This window comes from Ailuropoda melanoleuca, chromosome 3 (genome assembly GCF_002007445.2).
Source record: "Ailuropoda melanoleuca isolate Jingjing chromosome 3, ASM200744v2, whole genome shotgun sequence".
Taxonomy (NCBI): Eukaryota; Metazoa; Chordata; class Mammalia; order Carnivora; family Ursidae; genus Ailuropoda; species Ailuropoda melanoleuca.
Window position 1 is genome coordinate 122344570 of NC_048220.1, and position 25221 is coordinate 122369790.

At 44.6% G+C, this 25221-nt stretch overlaps 1 protein-coding gene across 2 annotated transcripts in view; it reads left to right on the forward strand.

Annotated features, from left to right (window-relative positions):
- Positions 1–929: 929 nt before the first annotated feature.
- Positions 930–25221, forward strand: part of MTMR12 (myotubularin related protein 12) — a 66427-nt gene continuing 42135 nt past the window's right edge. For both annotated transcript variants that reach the window (XM_019800375.2, XM_034657048.1), the window contains exon 1: positions 930–1010. In XM_019800375.2, the coding sequence (XP_019655934.2) occupies positions 930–1010 (81 nt within the window). The remainder of the gene's footprint in view (positions 1011–25221) is intronic.

Genomic DNA, 25221 nt, shown 5'->3' on the forward strand with positions numbered 1-25221 from the left:
TGACAGCGAAAAAATTCACTGCAAATATTTATTAGTTTTTTACACTAGACTCACCTTGAGAGTCAGGTCCCGTCTTATTCACTTGTGTCTAACACAATGCTTGGCACCAAATGTGAAAATGAATATTCTTTGCAATTTTCACTAAAAATGAGGATTTTATCGGTAACTTGGGAAAGCGGATACAATAAGTCTCTTAAGGGCTTTTAGTCTTCTGTCAGAACACAAAGAAACAAAAAAAATAGTGGAAAAATGAGGTCGACGGGTCTTTTATGATCATTCAAACCTATTCCTAAGTCCCTGTTAACAATGATTTGTCTCATCTTTGCCTACATTTAAAGTAATAAACCTGGATGTTATCGATGTGGATCTGGAACTCATACGGCAGATTTGGATACACCACACTTTTGAAAGTTTTAAACCACAACAGCAAGAAAACCACCGCAACAAACCAACGTTCACAACTTAGTGACCCTAGCATCGTTGGACGACAGGGACATTCTTGCTATCCAATCGCCGGGGAGTCCGGAAAGAACGCTCTCTGGATTGGTCAGCGGAAACATCTCTCTAGGTTCATTCAAGAAGTAGCTTGGCGTGGGGCTAGGCCCGCAGCGCCTTCTGCCCAATCAGAGAACGGATGAGGCGGGCTTTGTCGGAGTGGAGCCTATTCCCGAAGGCGAATCTCTGCCCGTCGGACCCGCCAGCCGCCAGAGGAGGGGGCGTGGTCTCGGCCGCGGGCTCCTGACTCCCTGGGCCCGCGCGCGGAGTGGGCGGGGCGAGCGGTGTCAGCGGCGGAGCCGGATGCGGGCGTCGCCGCGGCCGCCGCGGCCCTGGGGATGGGCGGAGCCCCAGCCGCCAGTGCTGGTGGCCGCCGCCGCTGCCGATCCCGAGCGTCGCTGCTCCCGCGCGTCGCTGCTTCCTAGGGCGGCGGTATGCTGGGGAAAGGGGTAGTCGGCGGTGGCGGCGGCACCAAGGCGCCCAAGCCCTCCTTCGTGTCGTACGTGCGCCCTGAGGTGAGGGGGCGCCTCGCTGGCGGGGCGTCGGGCTGGAACTGCCGGGGCGAGGGGCGCCGGGAGCCCCCTCCCCGTTGCGGGAAGGGCCGCGGGCGCTTCCTGTGCGTGTGCTGGAGGGGAGCCGGGCGGCGTGAGGCCCTCGGGGGCGCTCTGGGATCTCGCGCGGGCTGAGGTGGGGACCTCCGGCGCGGGCAGGCAGGTGCCCGAGCGCCGGGCCCAGTCGCCGGCGACCAGGTGAAGGGGCCCGAGCCGGGAAGATGCTGCGGCCCGGGCTGCGCCTATCTTGGCGTGGAGCTGGGGCCCTGGGCACGGCGGGAGGGAAAGGGCTGCGCGTTCCGGGCCCCCGTGGGGACCTGCCCAGAATCCGCCGCCTGGGTGGGTCTGCCCTGCCCTTGGAATTTCTCAGTTGAATCTTCAGAGCTCGCGTGTCTCAGCTGCCTGCTTCTAACAGTGCTATTTGATGCAGCTGGCGGGATACCGTGCACCGCCTCCGGCCTCCCATCAGCAAGCAGTGAGCTCTCTCCCTTGAGAATTCCCCTCTGTCATTTCTTCTCCCTTTCATTTCACCCCCTCTTGCCTTCCTCCTGGAGTTTTACGGTCAAGTTCATTCATTCATAAAATATTTTTTTGAGCTCCTACACTGTTCTGAACTCCTTGGATATATGTACATCAGTAAACAAAGCAAAGATCCCTGCTCTGGCGCGTATTTGAGGGAGAACGGAGTAAACAATAAGTAAAATAAATATAAGTAAATTACATGGTTATATTAGAAGGTGATAAGTATCAGGGGAAGAGGAAAGGCACCATTTTCCTCCTTGCCACAGTGGCACTTGAGCAGACCTGAAGGTTATTTGGGGTCTGAGGAAAGAGTAGTGCTGGTAGAGGGAAGTCTGGAGTGTTGGAGGCGCATCAAGGAAGTCAGCCCTGAAGAAGCTAAGTAGGTGAGGGGAAGAATCATAGGAAACCAGGTTAGAGAGGTTATAGCTTGTAGGCCATGCTGAGGACTTCTTGAGCAATAGTTCCCAATCCAGATGCCTAATGAGATGCATTCTTACTTTGGATTCCTGAAGGTTTTTCCTGCTCCTCTCCCCAGTACTTTAAGCAGCAGTGTGCAGGAGCACTATAAAACGCATCGTCTTCAGCTGTCTTCCCACCCCTTACAGCAAAGGCAGGTGGGCTGTGGATGAGACGTCTTGATCAGGGACTGCTTCTGTAAGAATCCTGAGGCCTGAAGACTTTATGCATGCATCTTCAAATTCAGTGTATGTGTTTTCTCTAGTTGAGAATACTCGTGAAATGGGTTTTATTTTTAGTCCTAATTTGAAAATAAAAACCCACTTCCTCCTTAGATGCTTGATAAGGAGTCAGGGTCATCTTGAATTTTCAACAGTCTTCCCTTGTATTGGGGGAAAGTAATGTCGGTTTCTCTTGGTGTCTTTTTTGATTGAGCCCTTGCTGAAATACAACTGATCTTTAACCTTTCCTGTTCAGTGAGATAAAACTACAAATGGAAAGGCTTCTGAAATGTGGCCAGAGTTCAAGAATGTTCAGATTTTTCATCCACCAAGTGCACATGTTGTAATTAGACATGTTTTCCCTCTTTACCCACAGTGCCTGATACATTTCCTTTGAGGGATAATTAGGGAAGGGGAGTGGTTCAGTCCCAAAATGGTGACATTTTTCGGATCCCTATAGTTGGCAGTTTTGTTTTCTTTCGATGAAATAGTGCTGTGTAGACACTGTTTCTTTGTTGTAATCTGTCTCTAAAAATATTTTATAAGGGAGGGAAGGGCTCTGACCTAAATTGCTTACAGTTTTTAAAAGATAAGGGTATGAGGGGGTGAGAAAGCAATTTGTTTTTAAGTGTATAACTTTTGCTAGATATCATATTATTGGAAATTGACATGAGCAGCTTTGAGGCGTAGCTTATGTACCTCTGAGAATACTGAGTCTGGTAATCTCTTGGCTCACTTAGGAGGAGGAGTCCCTCAGAACACTTTTCTGGACTGTCATTCTGTTTCTACTCCTTTCCTTCATATTGCTTTCATCTTTACTGCATTTGGTGTTTTGTCTTCCTATCACTTCTCTTTATGCGCTTTGCTTTTGTTAGCTGGGAAATCGCAGGTTTCACAGGCACCTGTCTGCTGGTAGGTCACTGAGGTGCTAGAACAGTCTTCATGCCACATGATGTAGTGATACCTGTGCCTGGTGATGATCTTGTTCTTGGCCAATCAGATCTTGGAAGGCTCAGCAGTGGGTTTCTTCAGTATGCCAGAGTCTGTCAAGAGTCAGCACTTTGTGTTAAAAACAGTAGCGCTCTACTGGATAAACTAGTTGAAGACGATGCTTTTAAATATGATGGCTTATTTTTGGGGGGGGATTAGACAGGATTGACGTCTGTCATTGATTCTGAGTCAGTGAATGTGAATGTTAAAATCCTGAACTGTAGTTTAGGACCTTGGGTCATATTTTGTGAACTCTGCCCAGAGGGTTACAAATCAGTAGAGCTTGTAAGGGAGAAGCCAGTGGCTCTGGAAATAGATGGGAGGGAGAGAGCTGGGTCATTCTTGGTGGTACCAGATGGCTGGTACCTAGAAACATCTCAGCATCACCACCCCAGCTTAGTCCCAGGCAAACAGTGCAAAGGACATTGTGCCTCTGTGCAAGGGAACCACTGGGTGCCCCTTCAAGGTATAGTTGGGAAGCCAGATCCATTTTTCTTGCTAAATAAAACACCTGTTTGAATTATTATTTCAGAAGCTATAAGTGTTCATTGTAGAAAAATAAGAAAATACAGATTTGCAGAGAATTTTTTAAAGAAAAATTACAAGCAACTCAGTGTACCTGTCAGACATGTGTGTAGGTGTATGCATATATTTTTTCTAAAATGGGTTTAATATTGCTCATCATATTATTTTGTAATCTGCCTTTTCACCAGAAATCTATATTGTAAATGTCTTTCCATGTCTGTTGTTAACCTATAGTGTCATTTTAAATTAGACCCGTTTTCCACAACAGAAACACACACTGTGATGGGGAGGTGTTAGATAGCACAAAGAGCCAAAGAAGGCAGTGTGATTTTTTTTTTTTTGAAAGGATTTTATTTATTTTGAGAGAGAGAGAGGGAGTGCATGCACGCAAGTGAGAGGATGGGGGGCTGGGCAGAGGGAGAGAGAATCTCAAGAAGACTGCACGCCCTGGTGGAGCCTGACAGGGGGCTTGATCTCATGACCTTGAGATCATGACCCACGCTGAAATCAAGAGTTAGCGCTTAACTGGCTGAGCCACCCAGGTCCCTATGATTTTTTTTTTTTTAAGTTTATTTATAATCTCTACACCCAATGTGGGGTTCGAGCTCAAGATCAAGAGTTGCATGCTCTACCAAGGGAGCCAGCCAGGCGCCCCATATTTGTAGATTTTTAGATTTGGGAGAGAATTTAAAGATAATCTATTCCACCACTGTACTCTTCCTCTGTAATACAGATATGGAAATGAGGCCCGGCAAGGTTAAATGTCCTGCCCAGCACCACAGAAGTATTGCAGTCCAGAGATAAGAACTGTCTCCTGGAGCTAGCAGTGCCTGTGGCTAAGCCAGACCCACAGGAGCTTAGGAAAAGTTTTTATGTAGACGTGGGAAGGAAAAACAAGAAGAGAAAAGAAGATTGAGGAAAGGTCAAAAAAAAAAATCCAGATTAAGAACCATTTTTTTCTTTTCATTTATCCCTCAGGGAAAAGAATGCGTTTGATTGCCTAATTTTCATTTAAGGCCATATCTTTTCATGGAAAGAAGTGAACCGATCTATGATCTTGTGTTTTTTCAAGAGATAATAGCTGGAGGTATATATCAAAATAATACAGTGAATAATTACTAATATTTATTAGGCACTTCTGTGTCCCAGGAACTGTGCTTATCTCATTTCATCCTTTCAACTATCGTATGCAGTGGATACTATTACTTCCTTTTGTGTGTTTAGATGTGGAGAGACCCAGTGAAGTTAGTACCTTGCTTGGGGTCACAGCTGGTAAGATGTGGTGCCAGGATTTAAACTCGAGCAGTCTCGCTCCAGGGCTGTTCTTCCGTCCTTACATTTATGAATGCAGGTAATATTATTAGTGAAACATGCCTGTAGTCATGGCTGGCATTCACACGCTAAAGTGCTTTCTCATTGGTGGTCTCTAGTAGCAGTTTGCTTCTTGGCCTTTGTTAGCTTCTCTACCAGGTAACCGTGAGTGGATATAGGTCCCCTTGGAGATACAGCTAATTCATTCAGCAGATATTTACTTAGCACCTGCTAGTACCAGGCACTATTCTAGATGTTGGGGCTACAAAGCAGATGAAATGATTGAGATTATTTTTTGGTGGAACACTACCGTGTTGGACTACTAACTCTGATGACTTAGATGGATCCATGAGTAGAAGACATTGGCTTATCCTAAAACAGACTTTCTTGCTCAGTCCTAGCAATAAAAAATACCTTTAAAAGCAAACTCTAGATCCATCACTTTTCTTTTTTAAAGACACTAACTTTTTTCCATTCCAAACTAATTTTTGATGGCAGAATTTTCTCCTGGAGCTTAGAGGTCATTGACTGATTCAGAGGACATCAAAAGTTCTTCCTAAAATGATCACTTTCTTAGCTCTGTCTTTAGCCTGATGATCTCTCCAAAGCTTCTGCTTTTTCTCTCCTGCATGTGCTTCCTGCGGCATCTCCCTGGATCCTCTCCAATACCACTCAACTTCTGCAGATGGAGCATCAGAAGATGTCATGAGGCTATGTCAAGAGACATTTCCTGCAGCCTGATCAAACAGCTGCCATACAAACATCCTCTGTCTTAGAACCCAATGCTCTTCTGCACCCTACTTCCCTCTCTGATGTTAAAACTAGGGCTGCCATCAAATTTTTAGGCTGTGGACAACCCATGCTTAGAAATTTAAAGTTCTAGATTTTTCTCTGAACACCTTCAACAGGATGTTTGATGTTCTTGGAATACTTCCACTTAAACCACCCTGTGTGACAGTGTTCTTTAGTGAGAATTGGATTTTTAGGGGCCAAAGCTTTTTAAATTTTTTTTTTTATTTCTAATTTTCTTTATTTTGGGGGGGGCAGAGGGAGAGGGAGAGAGAATCCCAGGCAGGCTCCATGCCCAGCGAGACTCGATCTCACAACCCTGAGATCATGACCTGAGCCAAAATCAAGAGTCTGTTGCTTAACCAACTGAGCCACCCAGGTGCCCCAACCAAAGCTTTTCTTTTTAAGATTGATTTATTTATTTTAGAAAGAGAAAGAGAGAGTGCGCCTGCGTGGGTGGGGAGGGGCAGAGGGAGAGAGAAACCCAAGCTGACTCCCCGCTGAGTGGGGAGCCCAATGCAGGGCTGGATCCCACAGCCCCCAGATCACAACGCAAGCCAAAACCAAGAGTAAAACGCCCACCCAGCTGTGCCACCCAGGTGCCCCCAAAGCTTCTTTTTTTTTTTTTTTTTTAATTTTATTTATTTATTTGACAGAGACAGCCAGCGAGAGAGGGAACACAAACGGGGAGTGGGAGAGGAAGAAGCAGGCTCCCAGCGGAGAAGCCTGACGTGGGGCTCGATCCCAGCTCACTGGTATCACGCCCTGAGCCCCTGAGCTGAAGGCAGACGCCCAACGACTGCACCACCCAGGCGCCCCCCCAAAGCTTCTTTTTAATCACCTTTAAAGATGTATACTTATTTTTATGATAAAGGCAATATTGAGAAAAAAGACAATATAGCAAAGTTATAAACATCAGAAGTTAGAAAAATAAAATTACCATCAGTTATGCTACCTTAACCAAAGCAATTAGTTCCATTGTTTAGTATGTTCTTGCTTTGTCTGTGTGTGTATCATATACGGTTGCAAGCATAATATATGTAAAGATGTATAACCTGCATGTGGTTGTCATGTTCGAAGGTAGTACTGCTGACCCATCCCAGGAGAGCATGCACTTTGAGTTGTTTTTCCAGCAGGAAACCACCCTTAGTGTCTTAAAAGTTAAGCTTGTGACTTCTGATATGTTTTTAGGAGTCAACAAGAACAGTAGGTTTGCAGTTTAGTGAATCATTTAAAATAAACCTCTTGAGATAATTTGGGAGGTAGAATTGAACTGGAATAATTCTTATAACTGCTAATCTTTTGTTGCTCTGGGAGGATGAAGAGGGAAGGTAAAAATGGAGAGGAACTCAGGTGGAGTGGAGCAACTCAAGAGCTGGAAGGACCCCAGGGCCGCCTCCTTTCCTTAGTCCCCTCTACGTCCCTCCAGGGCCACAACTCTAGGGAGAGCAAACAACCACTGGTCATGGCTGTGAGTGAGGCTGGTCCTTTAAGCCTTAGTTGTATTTTTACCTGGAAAATGAGAATAATAATATTATCTGATAGGTAGATGTGAACATGTATGCATATTAAATGTGATTATGCAGATCCTTAGCAGAGTACCTGGCACATGCTTAGGCTTCTGTAGATGTGGGCTACTGTTGTAATTATTCAGAAGTTGTGGGTCAGGGCCACTTGGATGGTTTCAGAAAGTGCTTAATCATTAATCTTAGAATACAGAAATCTTTCCCAGCTAAGGTATTAACGAAAGTGGAGTATTTAGTTCTTGTGGTTGTTGCCATGGTATCATGCCAGGAAAGTTCACTGTGTGGTAACTCTATCTTAGAGTATTTTTCACTATCTCTAAAAGTTTCTTTTCCTCTTTTCTTTGTTCCTTTATACATTTGAGAATGATATGATTATATTTAAAATTCCAACCTAATGAGAACACTTACTAGTTGACTTTTTTCATTGTTAACATTTGGCCTTTGACATTTTGCTAGTTTCATTCTGTGGACCCATTTTCCCTCTTCCCTCTTTTTTTTTTTTTTTTTTTTTAAGTAACCTCTGCTGCCAACATGGGACTTGAACTCACAACCCTGAGATCAAGAGTTGCAGGCTCTATCAACTGAGCCAGTTAGGTACCCACGTCGTCCTTCATTTCTAATGACTCTATTGTAGGCCAGTTTTGTCCATTTATCATATCTGTTCATTGATTTACTTAAGATATGAGTAAGTAAAATCAAATTACTTCTGGGAGTGGTAACTTTTTATCTATTTCAAAGGCACTTGCAAGACCATGCTGTTTCAATTTCATATGTAAATGCTTTTCCTAAAATAATATCATAACTTTTTGCTCTTGTGCCCCTGTCCTTCATCATTCCCTATAGACATGACTAGGGGGCAGCCTTTGGAGGTGGCATCTGAGCCCTCAGTTGATTGCTTTTTGGGAAGGGAGGGTCTTCAGCCACAAGAAAAGCAGGACTTGTATATGGAAGCCCTGGTCACGGTGGTGAAATATTTTGAAGTCTACCTCCCCCCCCCTTTTTTTAAGATTTTATTTTTAAGTAATCTGTACACCCAACGTGGGGCTCCAGCTCACAATCCTCAGATCAAGAGTCACACTCTCTACCAACTGAGCCAGCCAGACACCCCAGTCTACCTTTCCCTATGACAGATTGCCACCCCCTATTTCAGACGATGGTCCTGAGCTGCTGGGCTTTTTGCTTTTCTCGCTAAGAGAGTTTTAAAATTCCTGAGGGTACCTTAAAGGGAGTGAGCCCAGTTTTTGGATGAAAAATCTCACTGTGTTCCTACCTTTTGTCTAAACATAAAATTGAATTCCTTTTTTTGCTTTAATATCTCGAGAGCTACTTCCCAGTGTGATTTTACCTCTCATAGAGTTTTTTTTCCTCAACTAACAGTGGGTGACCATCTTCCTTGCAGGCTTGTTTTGAGCATGAGAAGAGATAACCACGTTCCCCCAGCTCAGGACCTGACATGTAGTAGATTCTCAACAACTGCTAGATAACTGTTATTATTACTAGTAGCTTGAATTGGGAGATGTATTGATTTTGGACCTACCATTTGCTCTGTGTTAGAATTAGGAATGCGAAAAAACAGTTTGTGCTCTCAGGAGGCTCACATTCAGTTAGACAGCACGTCAACAGATGGCTCTAATGCACAGAGGTGGGTGCTGCCTGTTTATGGAGGAGGAGTGCACAGAAGGCCCACTGCACAACCTGCAGCCGCATCTGGCCTCATCTGAAGTCCGTGTAGGACTTGAAAAGGGCAGTGTGAGAGTGGGTGCTAGTGTGAGGAGGAGGGGCACGAGGTAGTGGGCAGGCAACAGAAACAGCTCGAAAGGCGCATAGGCATGTCGGGACCAGGTGGTCGGAGCATCTGTCTCAAACCTTATATAAGGCGTGGTGGGGGGTGCAAGTGAGCTAAGTCCTGAAAAGTATGATCCAAGGGGTGCTGCTAGGACATGCAGGATTGTTTTCTGCTTTCTGTGATTGCTGCTTTGCCGTTAAGTCAATCTGGCCGTTTGTGAGGCTGCAGGCACCTGCTCATTTGCCCCTGGTTCCTCTTGCTCCAAGGCCATGGAGAAGCTCCTGCTCTGAAGCTTTTAGCTCCTCGCCAGCTATTCAGCTGACCTAGTATTTATACAGCAGTTCGGGGTGGTGGTGGTGGGGTGGCTGGTGCACAGACGGCAACGCCATGTGTTTTTGCAGCTGCTGTTAGTCACATCAGTTAGCTGAAATTATGAGATTCCGACAACTCTGTAATTGCCACCTGCTACCTTTCTCCAGCACTCGTGCACATTCCGGTGCTGCCCTCTTTACTTGCAACGTAATGTGCTTGTTAAGAGCATGGCTTTGGAATTCGAGCTCTGCTACTTGCTGTATGGATTTGGTCTGGCTGTTTAACTTCTCTGAGCCTCAGTTTCTCATCTATGAAATGGCAATAAAAATAATAGTATCTAGCTCCTAAGATTGTTGTTAGTCTTTTTTTTTTAAGATATTATTTATTTGTTTGACAGAGAGAGCACAAGCAGGGAGAGAGGCAGGCAGAGGGAGAGGGAGAAGCAGGGCTCCCTGCTTGGGGCTTGATCCCAGGACCCCGGGATCATTACCTAAGCTGAAGGCAGACACTTAATCGACTGAGCCACCCAGGCGCTCCTGTTGTTAGGTTTGAGGCAATCCACAGAAGTTGCTAACACAGTACCCAACATGTAGCAAAAACTTATTAAATGTTCATTGTGGTCGTTATTACTTTTTACCCCAGAATTTGCAGCTGTGTGTGTGCATGTGTGTTGTTTGGCCCACCAGTGCACGTCCCCATAGTGGCAAGATTTCCTCCATTCCCTTCTAGCATTGTTCTTCCCTTGGGTTCTCAGCTCGGTTCACTCTTTCTTTCTCTTTCTCTTTCTAAGATTTTATTTATTTGTCAGAGAGAGAAAGCATAAGCGGGGGGGGGGGCGCAACAGGCAGTGGGAGAAGCAGGCTCCCCACTGAGCAAGGAGCCCAGTGTGGGAGTCTATCCAGGACCCTGGGATCGTGACCTGAGCCGAAGGCAGATGCTTAACCGACTGAGCTACCAGGTGTCCCGAAGCTTTCTTCCTTTTAAGTTAGCCTTCCCAGCTGCTGCCAGTGGCCCCTTCATTCCCCAGCTAGTCACAGTTTCCAGGATTCCCTTGGGGGTGGCCTCTTTGCCTGCCTGTCTTTATTTCTGTTTATTCTGCCTTGCCTGCTAGCATGTCCTCGTGTGCTAGGAACCACAGATCACAACTGCTTAACTGGTCTTTCCCTCTACCCGAGTCACCCTGCACACCACAGCCAGGTTCCTGCCGTATGCAGCCTTCGTATGTCATTTTCCTGTATAAGAGTTCTGTCCACGTGCCTCCTCCCCAAATCTTACCACCTTTTCTGGACTCACTGCAGATTCCTCTCTTCTTCTGGTTTGTTAAAAGAGTGTTAGCTTGCATTTGGGAGGCCAAGGCTCTGCTCATTTCTGTGTGACTTTGAGGGAGCCCCCTTTAGCTCTTTGGCTCTCATTTCTGATTCATAGAGTTGGCTTATTTGAGTGCTTTTAAACCTGTTTGCCCAAAGGGCATCTGAATGCTGCAGTCGGTTAAGTGTTGGACTGTTGGTTTCGGCTCTGGTCATGATCTCAGGGTCGTGGGGTTGAGCCCTGAGTGGAGCCCTGCATCATGGAGTCTGCTTGAGATTCTCTCTCCCTCTGCCCCACCTTCACTCATGAATATGCACTCTCTCTCTCAAATCTTTTTTTTTAAGATTTTATTTATTCATTTGAGATAGAGCACAAACAGGGGGCTGAGGGAGAGGAGAAGCCAGGACCCCAGGACCCCAGGATCTGACCTCAGCCAAAGGCAAAGGCTTAACTGACTGAACCACATAGGTGCCCCTCAAATAAATAAACCTTTAAAAAAAACCCAAAATATCTAATTTGCACAAGGAAATTCTTTTCTTTTTAAACACTGTGTTTCTTTGAGGAACTTTTTCAAAATACACTGTCCTTAGTCCTGCTTTAGAGATTCAGATATGTCTTAGGGGCAGGGAAGGGTGTGTGTGTGGTGGGGGGTGGGCACCTGCTGCAGGAATCTGCATTTTTTTCTGGTGGCTATGATCTCTTCCCTCATCCCCTGTTGAGAACTGCTATTTTACATGCAGTCATGGAGGAAACCCAAATAGAGAAAGAAAAGTGAGTGAGAAGTGTAGTGGAAAAAGCACCTGGCCAGGGAGCGCTTCAGAAGGCCAGAGCCATGTTAGCCTCTGTGTGCTCACTGGTCTTTCCTAACTGGCATTCTCCCTCTCTTTTGGTACATGGTACAGACTGTCTGTAGCTCTAGGTTCTTGTTTGCTGCAGTTGAGCATCTGTTCTCTACTGATGTATAATTGCTCCCCATCTGCGGGTCTTCTTTCTCCAACAGAACTGTAAACTCCTTGAGGGCAGGGCTGTAGTGCTACTGAGTGTGGCCTTGTGGTGGTCAGGGTGGCTTCAGAGAAGACTGTGGCCATCCCAGAAGGGGGCCTCAGAAGGTTGCTGGTGGGAGCATCATTCTGAGGCCCTTTTTTATTTCTCCTGGAGAGTGATTTGGATGGTTGAGGTGGAGAGCTGTGGTAGGCCTTTAGTGTGATTGCTGACTCTGTTCTTGGTCTTTATGCCCCAACAGTCATCTGTTAAAGTGATTCTTGTCAAGAAGCATGAATGAGTAATACTTTCACTGCCATTCAATAAATGATGAGCTGTCAAACCAGACTGAGGGATTTGAGTCTTAGTGAGCAGTTACTTTCTTCCTTTAAAAAAAAAATCTGGGATAAGGGAAAAAAGCAATTTAAATGGGAAAGAAAGGATTTAGAATGGGCACAAACAGGGAGAGTGGGAAAGGAAGAAGCAGGCTCCCAGCAGAGCAGGGAGCCCGATGCAGGGCTTGATCCCAGGACCCTAGGATCACGCCCTGAGCCGAAGGCAGACACTTAACAACTGAGCCACCCAGACGCCCCCGAATTGTGCACTTTAAATAGGTGACCTGTAGGGTATATGAATTTGTCTTTCTGGTGTTTGTTTGTTTTTTAAAGTAAGCTCTATACCCAACGTGGGGCTTCAGCTCACAACCCTGAGATCAAGAGTCCAGTGCTTTACTGACTAGCCAGCCAGGTGCCCCTGAATTATGTCTTAGTACAACTTTTACAAAAAGTAAAAACCAAAAGTACTAAACTTTTGTTTTAAACTTTCTCAGGTTGAGAAAACTCCTGAGAAAAAGTTCTGGCTTTATCACCTGTTTAGCTGTATGAGCCCAGGCACATGATTTAACCTCTTGGAGCTTCATTGGCCTTATCTGTAAAGTGGGGATGAGAATACTTTACAGGCTCATTACACAGGGTGTATGAAAGTGGACATATTAAAATCTCCAACAAATTATAAATTTATGTGTTTAAGTTAGACCTACATTTTTGTGGATAATAGTTGTGCTTTTTTTTTTTAAGATTTATTATTTATTTGAGAAAGAGTACAAGTGAGAGAGGGCAAGCAGGGGGAGAAGCAGACTCCCCGCTGAGCAGGGAGCCCTATATGGGGCTCTATCCCAGGACCCTGGGATCATGACCTAAGCCAAAGGCAGACGCTTAAGCGACTGAGCCACCCAGGCGCCCCATGGATAATAGATGCTTAGTCTGAAATGTTTTTGAGTGTTCCCAACTAGCCGTATGCAATGAACACTTTAAGGCTGAGAACTGATTTGCATGATGAGTAAATAGCAGAGTCCTCAAAGACCAGATACCGGAAGGGCTCAGTCTATGGTCTGTTACTTTGAGTCCAGACAGATTGTCAGTTCGTCTCTTACTGCATGTCTGCTTCCCTGGCTTCTGTTTTCTTGTCAGAGTAATTGCTGCTTGTACGCCAAAGACAGTGTATAGTTAGTGGAGTGGAGCTGTGGTTAGCAGGAAAGCTGTTACCTGGTCATGCTTTCACAGGGGAATGAGCCTGCTAGTCAGGCTGGCTCCAAAGTGAGTGAAGCCCTCTGGCCAGGAGTGGGGAACCAACAGCCCTGGGAATCAGCTCCAGGAAACAAATCCTGTCTTGATTTCTAGCTTCTTAGAATGGAACTATGGGTAGATTGATTTAGCTTCTAGTGTGTATCTTCAGTGGCAGGGCTTCAGATTCAAAGTCTGGCTTTGAGCGTGCGCCTGCCCCACTGATGGGGCTCGAATATGTTTCATAAAGCCAGTGAGATGTGCAATGAGAGTTCAGTAATACTTGGCACTAATCATATACTTAGGTAGTATTTTTAATAGAGCTGTTTTTTTAAAATCTGCCAAGAACTATGCTTAGGATTAAAGAATATTACCAGGATCAAGAATTATTTGTCTCTTTGTATGTTTTTGTATATGCATTCTTTCAGTAGACTTTTATTGACGGATTACTATCTGAGGCTAAAAAATACAGAACAGAGGAGCATGGGGGAAGGGAGGGAAAAATGAAACAAGACGAGATCAGAGATGGAGACAAAACATAAGAGACTCTTAATCATAGGAAACTGAGGGTTGCTGGAGGGGAGATGGGCATGGGGTGGGGTAACTGGGTAATGGGCATTAAGGAGGGCATATGATGTAATGAGCACTGGGTGTTATATGGAACTCATGAATCACTGAACTTTACCTCTGAAACTGGTAATACACTATATGTTAAATAATTGAATTTAAATACAAAAATTAAAATAAAAAATATATATACAGGTGTGGCCTCAGCCCCCAGTTTATGTCACTGGTTGGGGAGGCAGACAAAGTGAAAGATCGTTGCGATACAGGAGGGAGGGTGGATCAGAGAGAGAGCTTCACAGAGGTCTTGAACAGTGCAGACAGTGGATTGACGGGCCCAGTGGCTGCTCTGGGGGCTAGATGGTGGCAGTGTGGCTGTGGTCATGGCAGTGTGCAAGGTGAGAGGTGATGGTGGCCGAAAGTAAGAGTGGCAATGGGGATGGGCAGATGTGCACGGATTCTGGAGCTATTAATAAAGCCGAGCAGATAGGACATGAGGGGCAGGGAGTAGTTAAGAATGACTCCTGGGTGAAGGGAGGTGGGCGGGTGAAATGGGTGATGGGGATTAAGGAAGGCACTTGTGATGAACACTGGGTGTTGTATGGAAGTGTAGAATCACTGTATTGTACACCTGAAACTAATATTACACTGCATGTTAACTAATTGGAATTAAAATAAAAACTTCGGAAAGGGAAGGAGAGAGGAAGACTGACTTCTGGGTGTTTGCTGATGGAGCTGACCATGAAGTCAGAGCCCAGAGGAGGATGAACAGGCTTGGTGGGGAGCAGGGGAGTGATGAGCTGATTTTGAAATGTGAATTTGGAGGATGTTAGGAACATTCCAGTGCAGGTGGCCAGGAGGCTGCTTGGGTGTCTGGGCCTGGAGCTCTGAATAGAGATCTGGAGTGACGAGCCATTTGGGGCTCATCCTCTACATTGCTGGAAGTGCCGTTAGTGGGAGAGCTTGACCAGGGAACACAGGTCTCGTGAGGAGGGAAGAGGACCCTGCCCGAAGAGGAGACTTGCAGAAGAGCAGCCGGAGAGTGGTTGTTTGGCCTGGTACTCATTTCTGCTAATTTCCATGTCTCAGTATAAATGACACTTCCTGAGGGTAGCAGTCTTCTCTGACCCTCTCTGAATGTGGTTAGATGTTCCCGCTGTGTTCCCATTAGGCCTGTGGCCTCTCCTTCTCCAAGCGCAGCACCTCACACATGTCTTTATTACAGCTTGTACTGTGGTCGACTCCTGTGTGCTCCGGGAAGACAGAGGCAGTGTGTTGTGTTCTCTCCTGGATTCATGGTGCTGGGATACAGCGGGTGCATAAGAAGTGATGGGTCAGTCAGTGAAAGACTATGTGAAAGGGCGGGAGGCAGTGTCCTGGAGAAGGATGTGGTCAGCAGGCAGAGGCAGGTTGTAGCGAAGAATACAATTCTGCTCAGGCAAACTGAGGCTCAGGTCCCACTTCACCTAACCTTGATCAGCCTCGTTTTCCTCATCTGTGAAATGAGACTACTGATAGCTGTTAACAGAGTTATGAGGATTACATGAGGTGATGCAGTCTTTATACAATGTTTTGTTGGCTTCTGGTATTTATTGCACCGTTCGCCCAGTGTTCCAGTTACTACTTTTTATTTGTCTGAGGTTAGTGAGGGCAGAAGTCAATTCTTATTTCTCTTTTTATTCTTGGCATTTGGTATTTGGATGTTCGGGAGCTGTTTGTTGAAATGAATCGGTACATATTAGAGATGGGTCACCTTGCAGCTCTGAGTAACCAGGCACAGCCTGAGTGTTGACTGACGGGTTTCGCTTCTCAGGCTCATCGGAGCCCGGTGCTTTGGGCCACTCCTTAGAAATCTGGTTGAGAAGAGATCACAGTGACAACTTGTGAATGCCAGGCCAGCTGTGCGATACAGGTTCTGGGAGATGTCTCCTCGGCTGTAAGCTTGCTGAAGAATGGGTGGCAGTTCTCCATCTTGTCTGGCATAGATTGCCAGCATGGGAACGCTTCTGGCTCCGCGGTTGGGGGGGGTGCGGGTGGCTAGATGATGTTGGGGAGGGGCAGCTGCCGGTCCTGGGGGTGGTTGATATTCACAGTGGGGACACGAACAGATGCAGCTCCTTTTGATCTGTGGAGTGGAATGTGTGGAAACTGGAGACTTGTTATTCATGCCCTTATCCTCTTTTTAAATTAAAACAAATAAAAAGAATAGCCAAAACATTGGGGTAAATGATGAAATAAGGAATTAACGACAAAAAAACCCCAAACTCCTGTCCTAGCACTGTGACAGAACTGTTCTCCATTTCTGTTCAGACACTGTGCTAATGAATTCAGGCCACTGGGATACCCTAGTTTTGAAAATGTGGACACGTGGAGACTGCTGGCAGCTGTCTGTGCATTCTTCTGTGCCGTCGTGGCACAAAATGTCCACACTCAGACGGAGCAGCAAGAGGTGCTGCACAAAGCATTTGGTCCATTTTTTACTGCCACATTTGTTGAAAATTTGCATCATTTTCAAATGAGTTGGTTCTCAAGAATCTTGCAGAGTTCAGGAAAAGTCTGTCAGTGTAACAGGGAGAACCAGTTTTGTGTGATTATTAAAAGAACCATACTTTTCTACCTTCTTTTTTCCCCTACACATTGAACCAAGATAGTTAATTGGGGTCAGTAAAGACTCTTATCCCATGTTTCATTGTTCTGGAAGTAAGATGGGCACCATTTGCTGGTTAGGCAGCTGGGCAGGGAGTGTCAGAGTTGAAGGATAGGGGGACCGAAGGAGTACAGGATTAAGAGGACGTCCAGGCCCCTCTCTGAAACCAGGTGGCAATTTACGAAAGCACAGAGGCAGCTGTCACTAGACGCAAGTTGAGTTGGCTGTAGGCTCCTGGGATGACGCCAGCACCATCCGCGGCTGTTGCGCTCCTGCAGTTCTTACTGGACAGGATTCACAATTTCTGGTCTTTCTGGATTAATGCCACATGCATGACAGTCTTGAATGGAATGCATTCTCTCTCCAGTACTTTACCATATGATTAGAGCATTTGGTGATGCCATCCAGAGTAACGGCCCAAGCCTAGATAGATATTATATCTTAAGCCTTATGTTTCTCTGGTCCCTGCTCAAGTGGTATTAAAACCTCTCACTACTTGGGGCGCCTGGGTGGCACAGCGGTTAAGCGTCTGCCTTCGGCTCAGGGCGTGATCCCGGCATTATGGGATCGAGCCCCACATCAGGCTCCTCTGCTATGAGCCTGCTTCTTCCTCTCCCACTCCCCCTGCTTGTGTACCCTCTCTCGCTGGCTGTCTCTATCTCTGTCGAATAAATAAATAAAATCTTAAAAAAAAAAAACAAAAAACAACCTCTCACTACTTAGTTGTTACTAATTAAATTAGTCAAGGAAATCTTTTGAACATGTACCACGTGCAAGGTCTGTATTGGATTCTGGGAATATATGGTGAGCAAAAAAAACAGGCAAGGATGTACCCTCAAAGAGTTTAGATTGGTGGGGAGATAGATTCAAATAATTACATAAACAAATGTGAAATTGCAACTATGACAAGGGCTAGGAGGGAGAGAGATACGTGGGGCTGTGAGAACCCGGTAACAGAAATAGCCCTTGTCCTGAGACCTGATGGATACTCAGAATTCACAGGTCAGAGAAGGAGAGGAGCGTTCTGTAGAAGGAACATCCTGTGGAAACACTCAGGATGGGAAGGAGCCTGGCAGGTATGAGAGGCTGAAAGAAGGCCAATGTGTCTAACATGCAGACTGAGGAAGAGAATGGTAGGAAACCAGACTGGACAAGTAGGTAGGGGCCAGGCTGCACAGGACCTCATAGGCCACGTCAAGGCGCTGTCTTCATCCCGCCAATAATGCAAAGCAAACTGTGTGCTGAAAGGATCATTGCTGCTTTAGGGTGAAGAATGGATTAGAAAGTGGACAGATGCAGGTAGACCGGCTGGCAAGACCCCCTCCAAGTGGGAGATGGTAGCTTGTATGAGGTGATGCTGGTGGGGGTAAGAGGAACATGGATTCTAGAAAACACTGTTAGGTTGGCCTCTAGACTGTGTGCTCTTGAAGGCAAGCACAGAATTGTCCAGGCAATACATAGAAGTGTTCATTGTGTTTGGAGCCTTTCCTGGAATGTCATGAATCAGAAGATTCCCACTGAACCCTCAAGGATTTGTGGGGTTGACAAATCAGACACTTCTGCCTCAGTGGACCCAGTGGAGTAAATCACAAAAGGTAACTCCGCTGGTGTTGAAGAAGCCCCCGAGTTCTTCCCCATGCAGCCAGCCATTACTCCTGTGGAGTAGATGTTTTTCGGTGTTAGTTTTTTTTTTTCCCTTCAGCCTCCTTTTGCCTATCTGCAACACCCTTCTAGGTTTTCCCTGGGAACTTTCTATGATTCTTGGTTTGACTTGGTTTCAGGTGGGTCTAGCAGATACATTCACTGATCATTTTGTCCTGTTTTTCCTTTGTTCCATGTAAGGGGTGGTATGGCATCCTCTAAGGACACAGACCAAGCCAGCTACCAGGTTTGACTTCCACCTCCACATGTGCTCGGGTGTCTTCATCTGCAAAATGGAGATCATAGTGGGTATAATAACCCCACTTCAAAAGCTTGCTATAAAGATTAAATGAGTTAATAAGTATCAAACCCTTTAAACAATGCCTGACACATACAACTCAAGAAATATTTATCACCGGGTGCCTGGGTAGCTCAGTCGGCTAAGCTTTTGATTTTGGCTCAGGTCATGATCTCAGGGTTGTGAGATTAAGCCCTGCGCATGGAGCCTTCCTAAGATTCTCTCTCTCCTGCTCCCTCTGTCCCTCCCCCCACCAAAAAAATATATTTATCGTTATTCACCTCTCAACCTCAGTAAGGGCCGGTCCTTTTAAGTACCCTCTTTGGCATTTACAGAGTGGACATTTGTGATTTCTGCAGTCCACAAGTGACCCCTGAGTCATGATTTAGTAATTCCATAGTGTTGATAGGGAAGTGATTGTATTTACTCATCCAATTGTAAAGATCAAGTTGGATAGCCTTTAATCACTCATCCAATAAATTTTCCCATGTAGACAACAGCTTATTCACACTCAGAATTCAGCATGATGAGGAAGGAGTAGGATGTACATGTGGGAATTTCATCCTCTCCTATAACCTACTTTAAGATCCATGTTCAGAGTCAGCCCCTCCAGATGTGGGTGCTCCTGTACTCTTGTTGGTAACTGCTTCCCCCTCCTCCATTTGACTGTTCATTCTCCCAGAATCAACAAGCAACGGATGTTATAACTCTTTTCTCTTTCTCAGACACATTGAGATATTATCTCCATGTTTGTCAGTTCTTTGTTTTTCTGTGCAGTTCAGAAAGTTATTGTAGGGGCGCCTGGGTGGCATAGCGGTTAAGCGTCTGCCTTCAGCTCAGGGCGTGATCCCAGCGTTATGGGATCGAGCCCCACATCAGGCTCTTCTGCTATGAGCCTGCTTCTTCCTCTCCCACTCCCCCTGCTTGTGTTCTCTCTCTCGCTGGCTGTCTCTATCTCTCTGTCGAATAAATAAATAAAATCTTNTTTAAAAAAAAAAAAAAAAAAAAAAAAAAAAAAAAAAGAAAGTTATTGTAGGGGCACCTGGGTGGCTCAGTTGGTTAGTGTGTGCCTTCGGCTCAGGTCACGATCCCAGGTCCTGGGATGGAGCCCTGTGGCGTTGGGCTCCCTGCTCAGTGTCTGCTTTTCCCTTTCCCTCTACCCTCCCCCCTCCCTTGTGCTCTCAATCTCTCTCTTGCTTAAGTAACTAAAATCTTAAAAAAAAAAAAAAAAAAAAAANAAAAAAAAAAAAAAAAAAAAGCTATTGTAAAATACAGGAGTGAAGGAACAATAGGACTTTGCCACTGAGACTCCATTCTGTCTTTCCTGACTCCTCCCCACCACTCAAACAGCTTCCCAAATTAAAAGAAAAAATTAAGTTTTTTGAGGGGAGGGTTTTTAAGTTTATTTTTTTCTTTTTTAGTAATCTTTACACCCAGTTTGGAGTTAGGACCCATGACCCTGCGATCAAAAGTCACATGCTCCCTGACTGAGCCAGCCAGGCGCCCCTGGGAGGGTTTTTTGGTTTTTTTAATGATTCTTTTTGTATACACTGATTTATTGGAGTCCTTTAGGCTATTTCTCTTCTTAGGACTGTTGTCTGTTTTGGGAATGGGTATTTGATGGTAGTAATCATGGTACTTATTTTTTCCTGAGTTTTTGTAAGAATTGGATCGTGTATAATTTATAATTATTTTCAAGTATTAACCAGAGAAGGGTAAGATATTAGTGATATTTGCCTACAGTGTGGCTCCTTAAATTCTACTGCTTAAGTGCCTATATAGGTTTTTATTCTCAATTTGTTACCAACTTTGAGCAATTGACTTTGAATAGATTCAGCTATGGAGAAAGCTTTACTTTTTGTACAGCATGCCTGAGCAGTCCCCTCCTCACATGTGGTGTCCTCTTAAGGAAGCCATTAATTTACTGTCTTGGTCTTGTAATGGGTTCACAGTACTTTGTGTTGCAGAAGACAAGACACAAAATGACCATATCTAAGTCATTGTGGGCTTCTAGAAAACAAATCCTACTAATAGAAAAATGCCATTTTCCTTTGCTTCAGATGTTCCTGTATACTCTGTCTTAGGGAGTTAGTGCCAGCCTGGGTCTCATTAACTGCAGGAGTTTCTGATCCACAGTAAAGAATTGAGAGTAGATTCAATTTAGTTTAATGTGGGAAACAGGACTGAGAGAGAAGTAGAAATTTTTCTTGTATGAATCTTGAATAATTGTAACTCTTACATAGTATATTTGAATTCTTTGTTTACTCAGAGGAGAGGACGAGAGAATGAAAGAAATCAAGAAGTACAGATAACTGTTATGACCAACAATGATAAGTTCCATTTACTGAGCATGTGTGCGAGGCATTTACATACATTTTTCTTCAAGCCTCACATTAGGTAGTATTGTTTCCATTTACATAGGAGCAAATGAAAACTCAGGTGAAATGACATGCCCAAGGTCATGACTGTAGAGCAGAGCTGGATTTGAACTGTGGCCCCAAGTCTGTATTCTTTCTAATGTTAATGCATGCACTGAAAGAAGTTTGGAGAAACAAGGGTGAAAACAAATATTATTTGTATTATGCTGTATTAAAAATAAAGCTTTCTGTTGTAGAAAAGGTAAATTTCATTCTAAGATGCACATAGATTCCCACCTAATATGTGGATGCAAATATATTTGTCCCCTCAGATTTTCTGTTTTAGTGGAGAAAACATGTGTATTAAATGTCCATTAGAGAGCAGTAGAGCGACTTTCAGGAAATAAGATGTCTGTGGTATGTCTTTTTAGCACTTTGGTATCAAATGTGATTGAAAGAAATTGTGTTTTGGAACCTTTAGGGATGTTGGCTCTTGGAATTTGCCCTTCTGGCTGGATGAAGTTAAACTGAGAATAACAACTTCAGTTTTTGACTCAAAGCCCTCATAAACAGTGAAGGGTTGATGTGAAGCATTTTGGCATTTATAAGCATTCTGGCCTATGAGAGCTTCATTGTAGGATCACCCTCTACACCCCCCCCATTCTTTTCAAGGTCAACAGCTTTCTGGCAGGGCCCCTGTTCTGCCTTCCCTGAGGTGCCTTAGGTCTGTCACACTTTTGAGAAGATGAGCACCTTAAATGTGAACTTGGTAAGAAATTAGAGAATTTACTTTTTGAGAATGAGTGGAATGAAAACCAGGCTGCTTCTCAGCCTCTCAGCAGATTCTCAAGAGTGTTAGCTGACTTTAGCTTTCACATGCTTTTGTCCTGGATGTGGCAAATCCTTTTACAGTGAAGTACAGTTCTCTAAGGGAATTTTCCTAATTTGTCCTAATCAGTTTCGTAATAGGAGACTGGTTTCCTGCTACAGGCAGTGGATATCACAACTATTTTCCCTTTTGTAGTAGGAAACCAGAGACCATGTTTGTTAGAACTAATACTTAGCAGTGAAGAATGTGAGTTCTGGAGCTCGTCAGGGCTTGGGCTGTACCCTGGGTTAGTGACTTATTTCCTATGAAAGAAAAGTTCCCGAGCCTCTTTAAACCTCATTTTCTTCATCTTTAAAATGGAGATAATACCAGTGCTAGAGTAGTCATGTGATTGAGATACTAACGAAGAACACTTACTTGGCACATAATAGCAGCTTAATAAATGTTAGTGGTTATTCCTATCATTATAGCAAAAGCGTGCAGTTGGAGTGAAAGCTGAGCCTGACAGACTGTGGAGGGCTTTGATCGCCGTGCACAGACTTGGACACATCTGTGCTTACTGCTCAGAAATCCTTTTGTCTTCATGATTTTCAACAGTGTTCAAAGTAGATGAGGTTGCCCTGCAGCCTGTGTTGTGGATGAATAAAGTCTTGTTTTAATTCTTTAGTGGTGTTTGAGGCAGGGGCTCACCTGCATTTGATTATTTTTCTTGGATGCTGGCTTTTCAGCCGCAGTGTGATCTTACTGTGTTTTTCTGACCTCTACTTTCGCAGACCGAGCGCTGAGGGCAGTTTGAGGAATAGCGGCAGTTTTTGGAGAAAGTTGAGCCCTGCAAGGAATCTCGGTGGCGTTTCTGTCATCCCTCTCCAATGTTGAAATTCCCACATGCTTCATAAAATATGTGGCTTCTCAGTGACTTAGCTAGCTGCTTTATGTGTTTTCCCTTCTCTCTATCAGATCAGTTATTGGTCAGCAACGGGTTGTTACCATTGTTACCATCCAAATGTATTTAACATTATTCTAGGGAAGAAGAGGAGTCAGTATGTTTAAAATGAAAAATGTGTACTAAGCTTTTGGGGCATTTGACAAAGAAGATGGTGAGTGGGAAAAGGTCTCCAGCCTTTTCCTTTTTTCTTTCAGGAAATGTTCTGGAAGATTAATATTCATCCCTCTGAGAATTCAGTTGCTTGTTGTGACAGTGTTCGGGAATGGAGAGAGTGGGGCTGTAGGAGGAGCCTTTCCTTTCTGTTTCTAGTGTGGGAAAGCCATCAGGGACCCTGCCTCCTTTCCGGACACACAGCTCAGGCTCACATCACTGTCGTGATTTTGACCTTGCACAGATCTCTTGCGCATTATCTCGCAAGGCAGGCAGTATGGCTCTTAATTCCATTCTTTTAGATGGGGATGCTGAGGCCAGGACACTTGCCCAAGATCTTTGTAGGCTAGAACCCCACAAAGGGTTCCTGATTTAGTCCTGTGCTTTTTCATGAAAGACCTGTATCAGAGATTGTAAATGCTGTGTGCTTAATTCACTGTCCTGTTTAAAGTCCTACATGGGCTCCCCACTACTCAAGGACTAAAGGCCAAACTCCTTAAAATGGCCTGAAACCCACCACACACCCCTTCGACTTTCTCACGTCTTACAGAATTACTTGCTTCTGTGTCTTTGCACCTCCTCTCTCTGCTTGACCATCCCTTGAACTTCTGTACATTCCTTAAGGAGCCACTTGATGAGAAGCGTTGAGGGCAGTCAGAGAAGCACTAGAAGCACTTGTTTGAACAGTCTCCCCTCTCACCACTCCTCCCTCTTTTGGGGAGTTAGGCCCCCTCTTTTGTGCTCCTGGAGTTCCACCTCAATATCCTTATTTATAGCATCCATCCTGTAGTATTAGGGTTGTCCACGAATGTTGGTGTTTTCTGCTCTCCCCCTGGACTGCAGACTCCTGTTTACCCAGTGCTTGGAAGGATTCATTTAAATTACCTTTGTGTCTTATTAAATCTCTTCTTTCTTGCCATGAACAAACCTCAATTACCTTTAGAAGCCTAGCATCCTTTGCTTAAAATGTGTGTGTGTGTGTGTGTGTGTGTGTGTGTGTGTATGAATGTATATGTATATACAAATACGTATATGACTTAGTTTAGAAGTGACAAGGCTAATCAGCTGAATGATGGCAAACTCTTACGAGGCTTTATGGTTTGGAGGCTTCATATATCCTCACTCCATCTAAAACCCACACACTGCGGCAGTAGATGCTAGTTTTGGCATTTGACTCTTTGCTGCTAGTCTTACTTGTGAGGTGGCAGCTTGACATGGGTCCTAATCCTATAGCTCTGGATATATTGTACATTGACATGTTGCAATACGCGATTCTAGTCATTTATGGTTTCTATATTGTTAATGCAATTGACTTAAGTCAGTAATTGCCTTGGTGACAATCAGAAACCACTGTAACTAATGTAGTTGAACAAGAGGATTTATTGTAAGGATACAGGTGTGATTCACAGAACTGTGGGCCAAAGGTGTGGCTGGACCTCAGTAAAGCCTGGGAAACTGTGAGAGTGCAGGCCATGGTTGTTTTTATGTCTGGGGGAGAGGGGCTATTGTCTCCACATAACCCTTTCATGGTTTTCGTTCTCTGCAGAACAGCTTTTTCTGCTTTACCATATTTGTTACCAAATTTACAAGGTTATAGTTTAAGTAGTTTAAGAGCCAGCTTGGTTAACTTCTTTTAGACCTTCAGCCAAATTAATTTGGGACATAAAGTGATTAGCTCTTCAAGGGACCACTGTTCGTTTCCCAGGCATTTGATGGTGAGGTGGTGGTTCACTCCAGGAACTTGGGGGAGCAGAGACTAGTTGTCTGGGGAAAGTGAGTTTTGGGTAGGACAGAATCCTGAAAGCTGTCTCCTGATCGTTTTGTTTATAGAATGTAAAGAAACTATTTCACTAACCATTTCAAGAATTGATGTAGGTAGTTTTAAGTAGTATAAATTCTTTATCATTAGTTAGAATGGCAAAAATAGACAAGGCAAGAAACAACAATTGTTGGAGAGGATGTGGAGAAAGGGGATCCCTCCTACATTGTTGGTGGGAATGCAAGTTGGTACAGCCACTCTGGAAAACAGTGTGCAGGTCCCTTAAAAAGTTAAAAATTGAGCTATCCTGTGACCCAGCCATTGCACTACTGGGTGTTTACCCCAAAGATACAGACGTAGTGAAGAGAAGGGCCATATGCACCCCAATGTTCATAGCAGCATTGCCCACAATAGCTAAATCGTGGAAGGAGCCGAGATGCCCTTCAACAGATGACTGGATTAAGAAGCTGTGGTCCATATATACAATGGAATATTAGTCAGCTATCAGAAAGAACGAATTCTCAACATTTGCTGCAACATGGACAGCACTGGAGGAGATAATGCTAAGTGAAATAAGTCAAGCAGAGAAAGACAATTATCATATGATTTCTCTCATCTATGGAACATAAGAACTAGGATGATCGGTAGGGGAAGAAAGGGATAAAGAAGGGGGGGTAATAAGGGGGAATGAAACA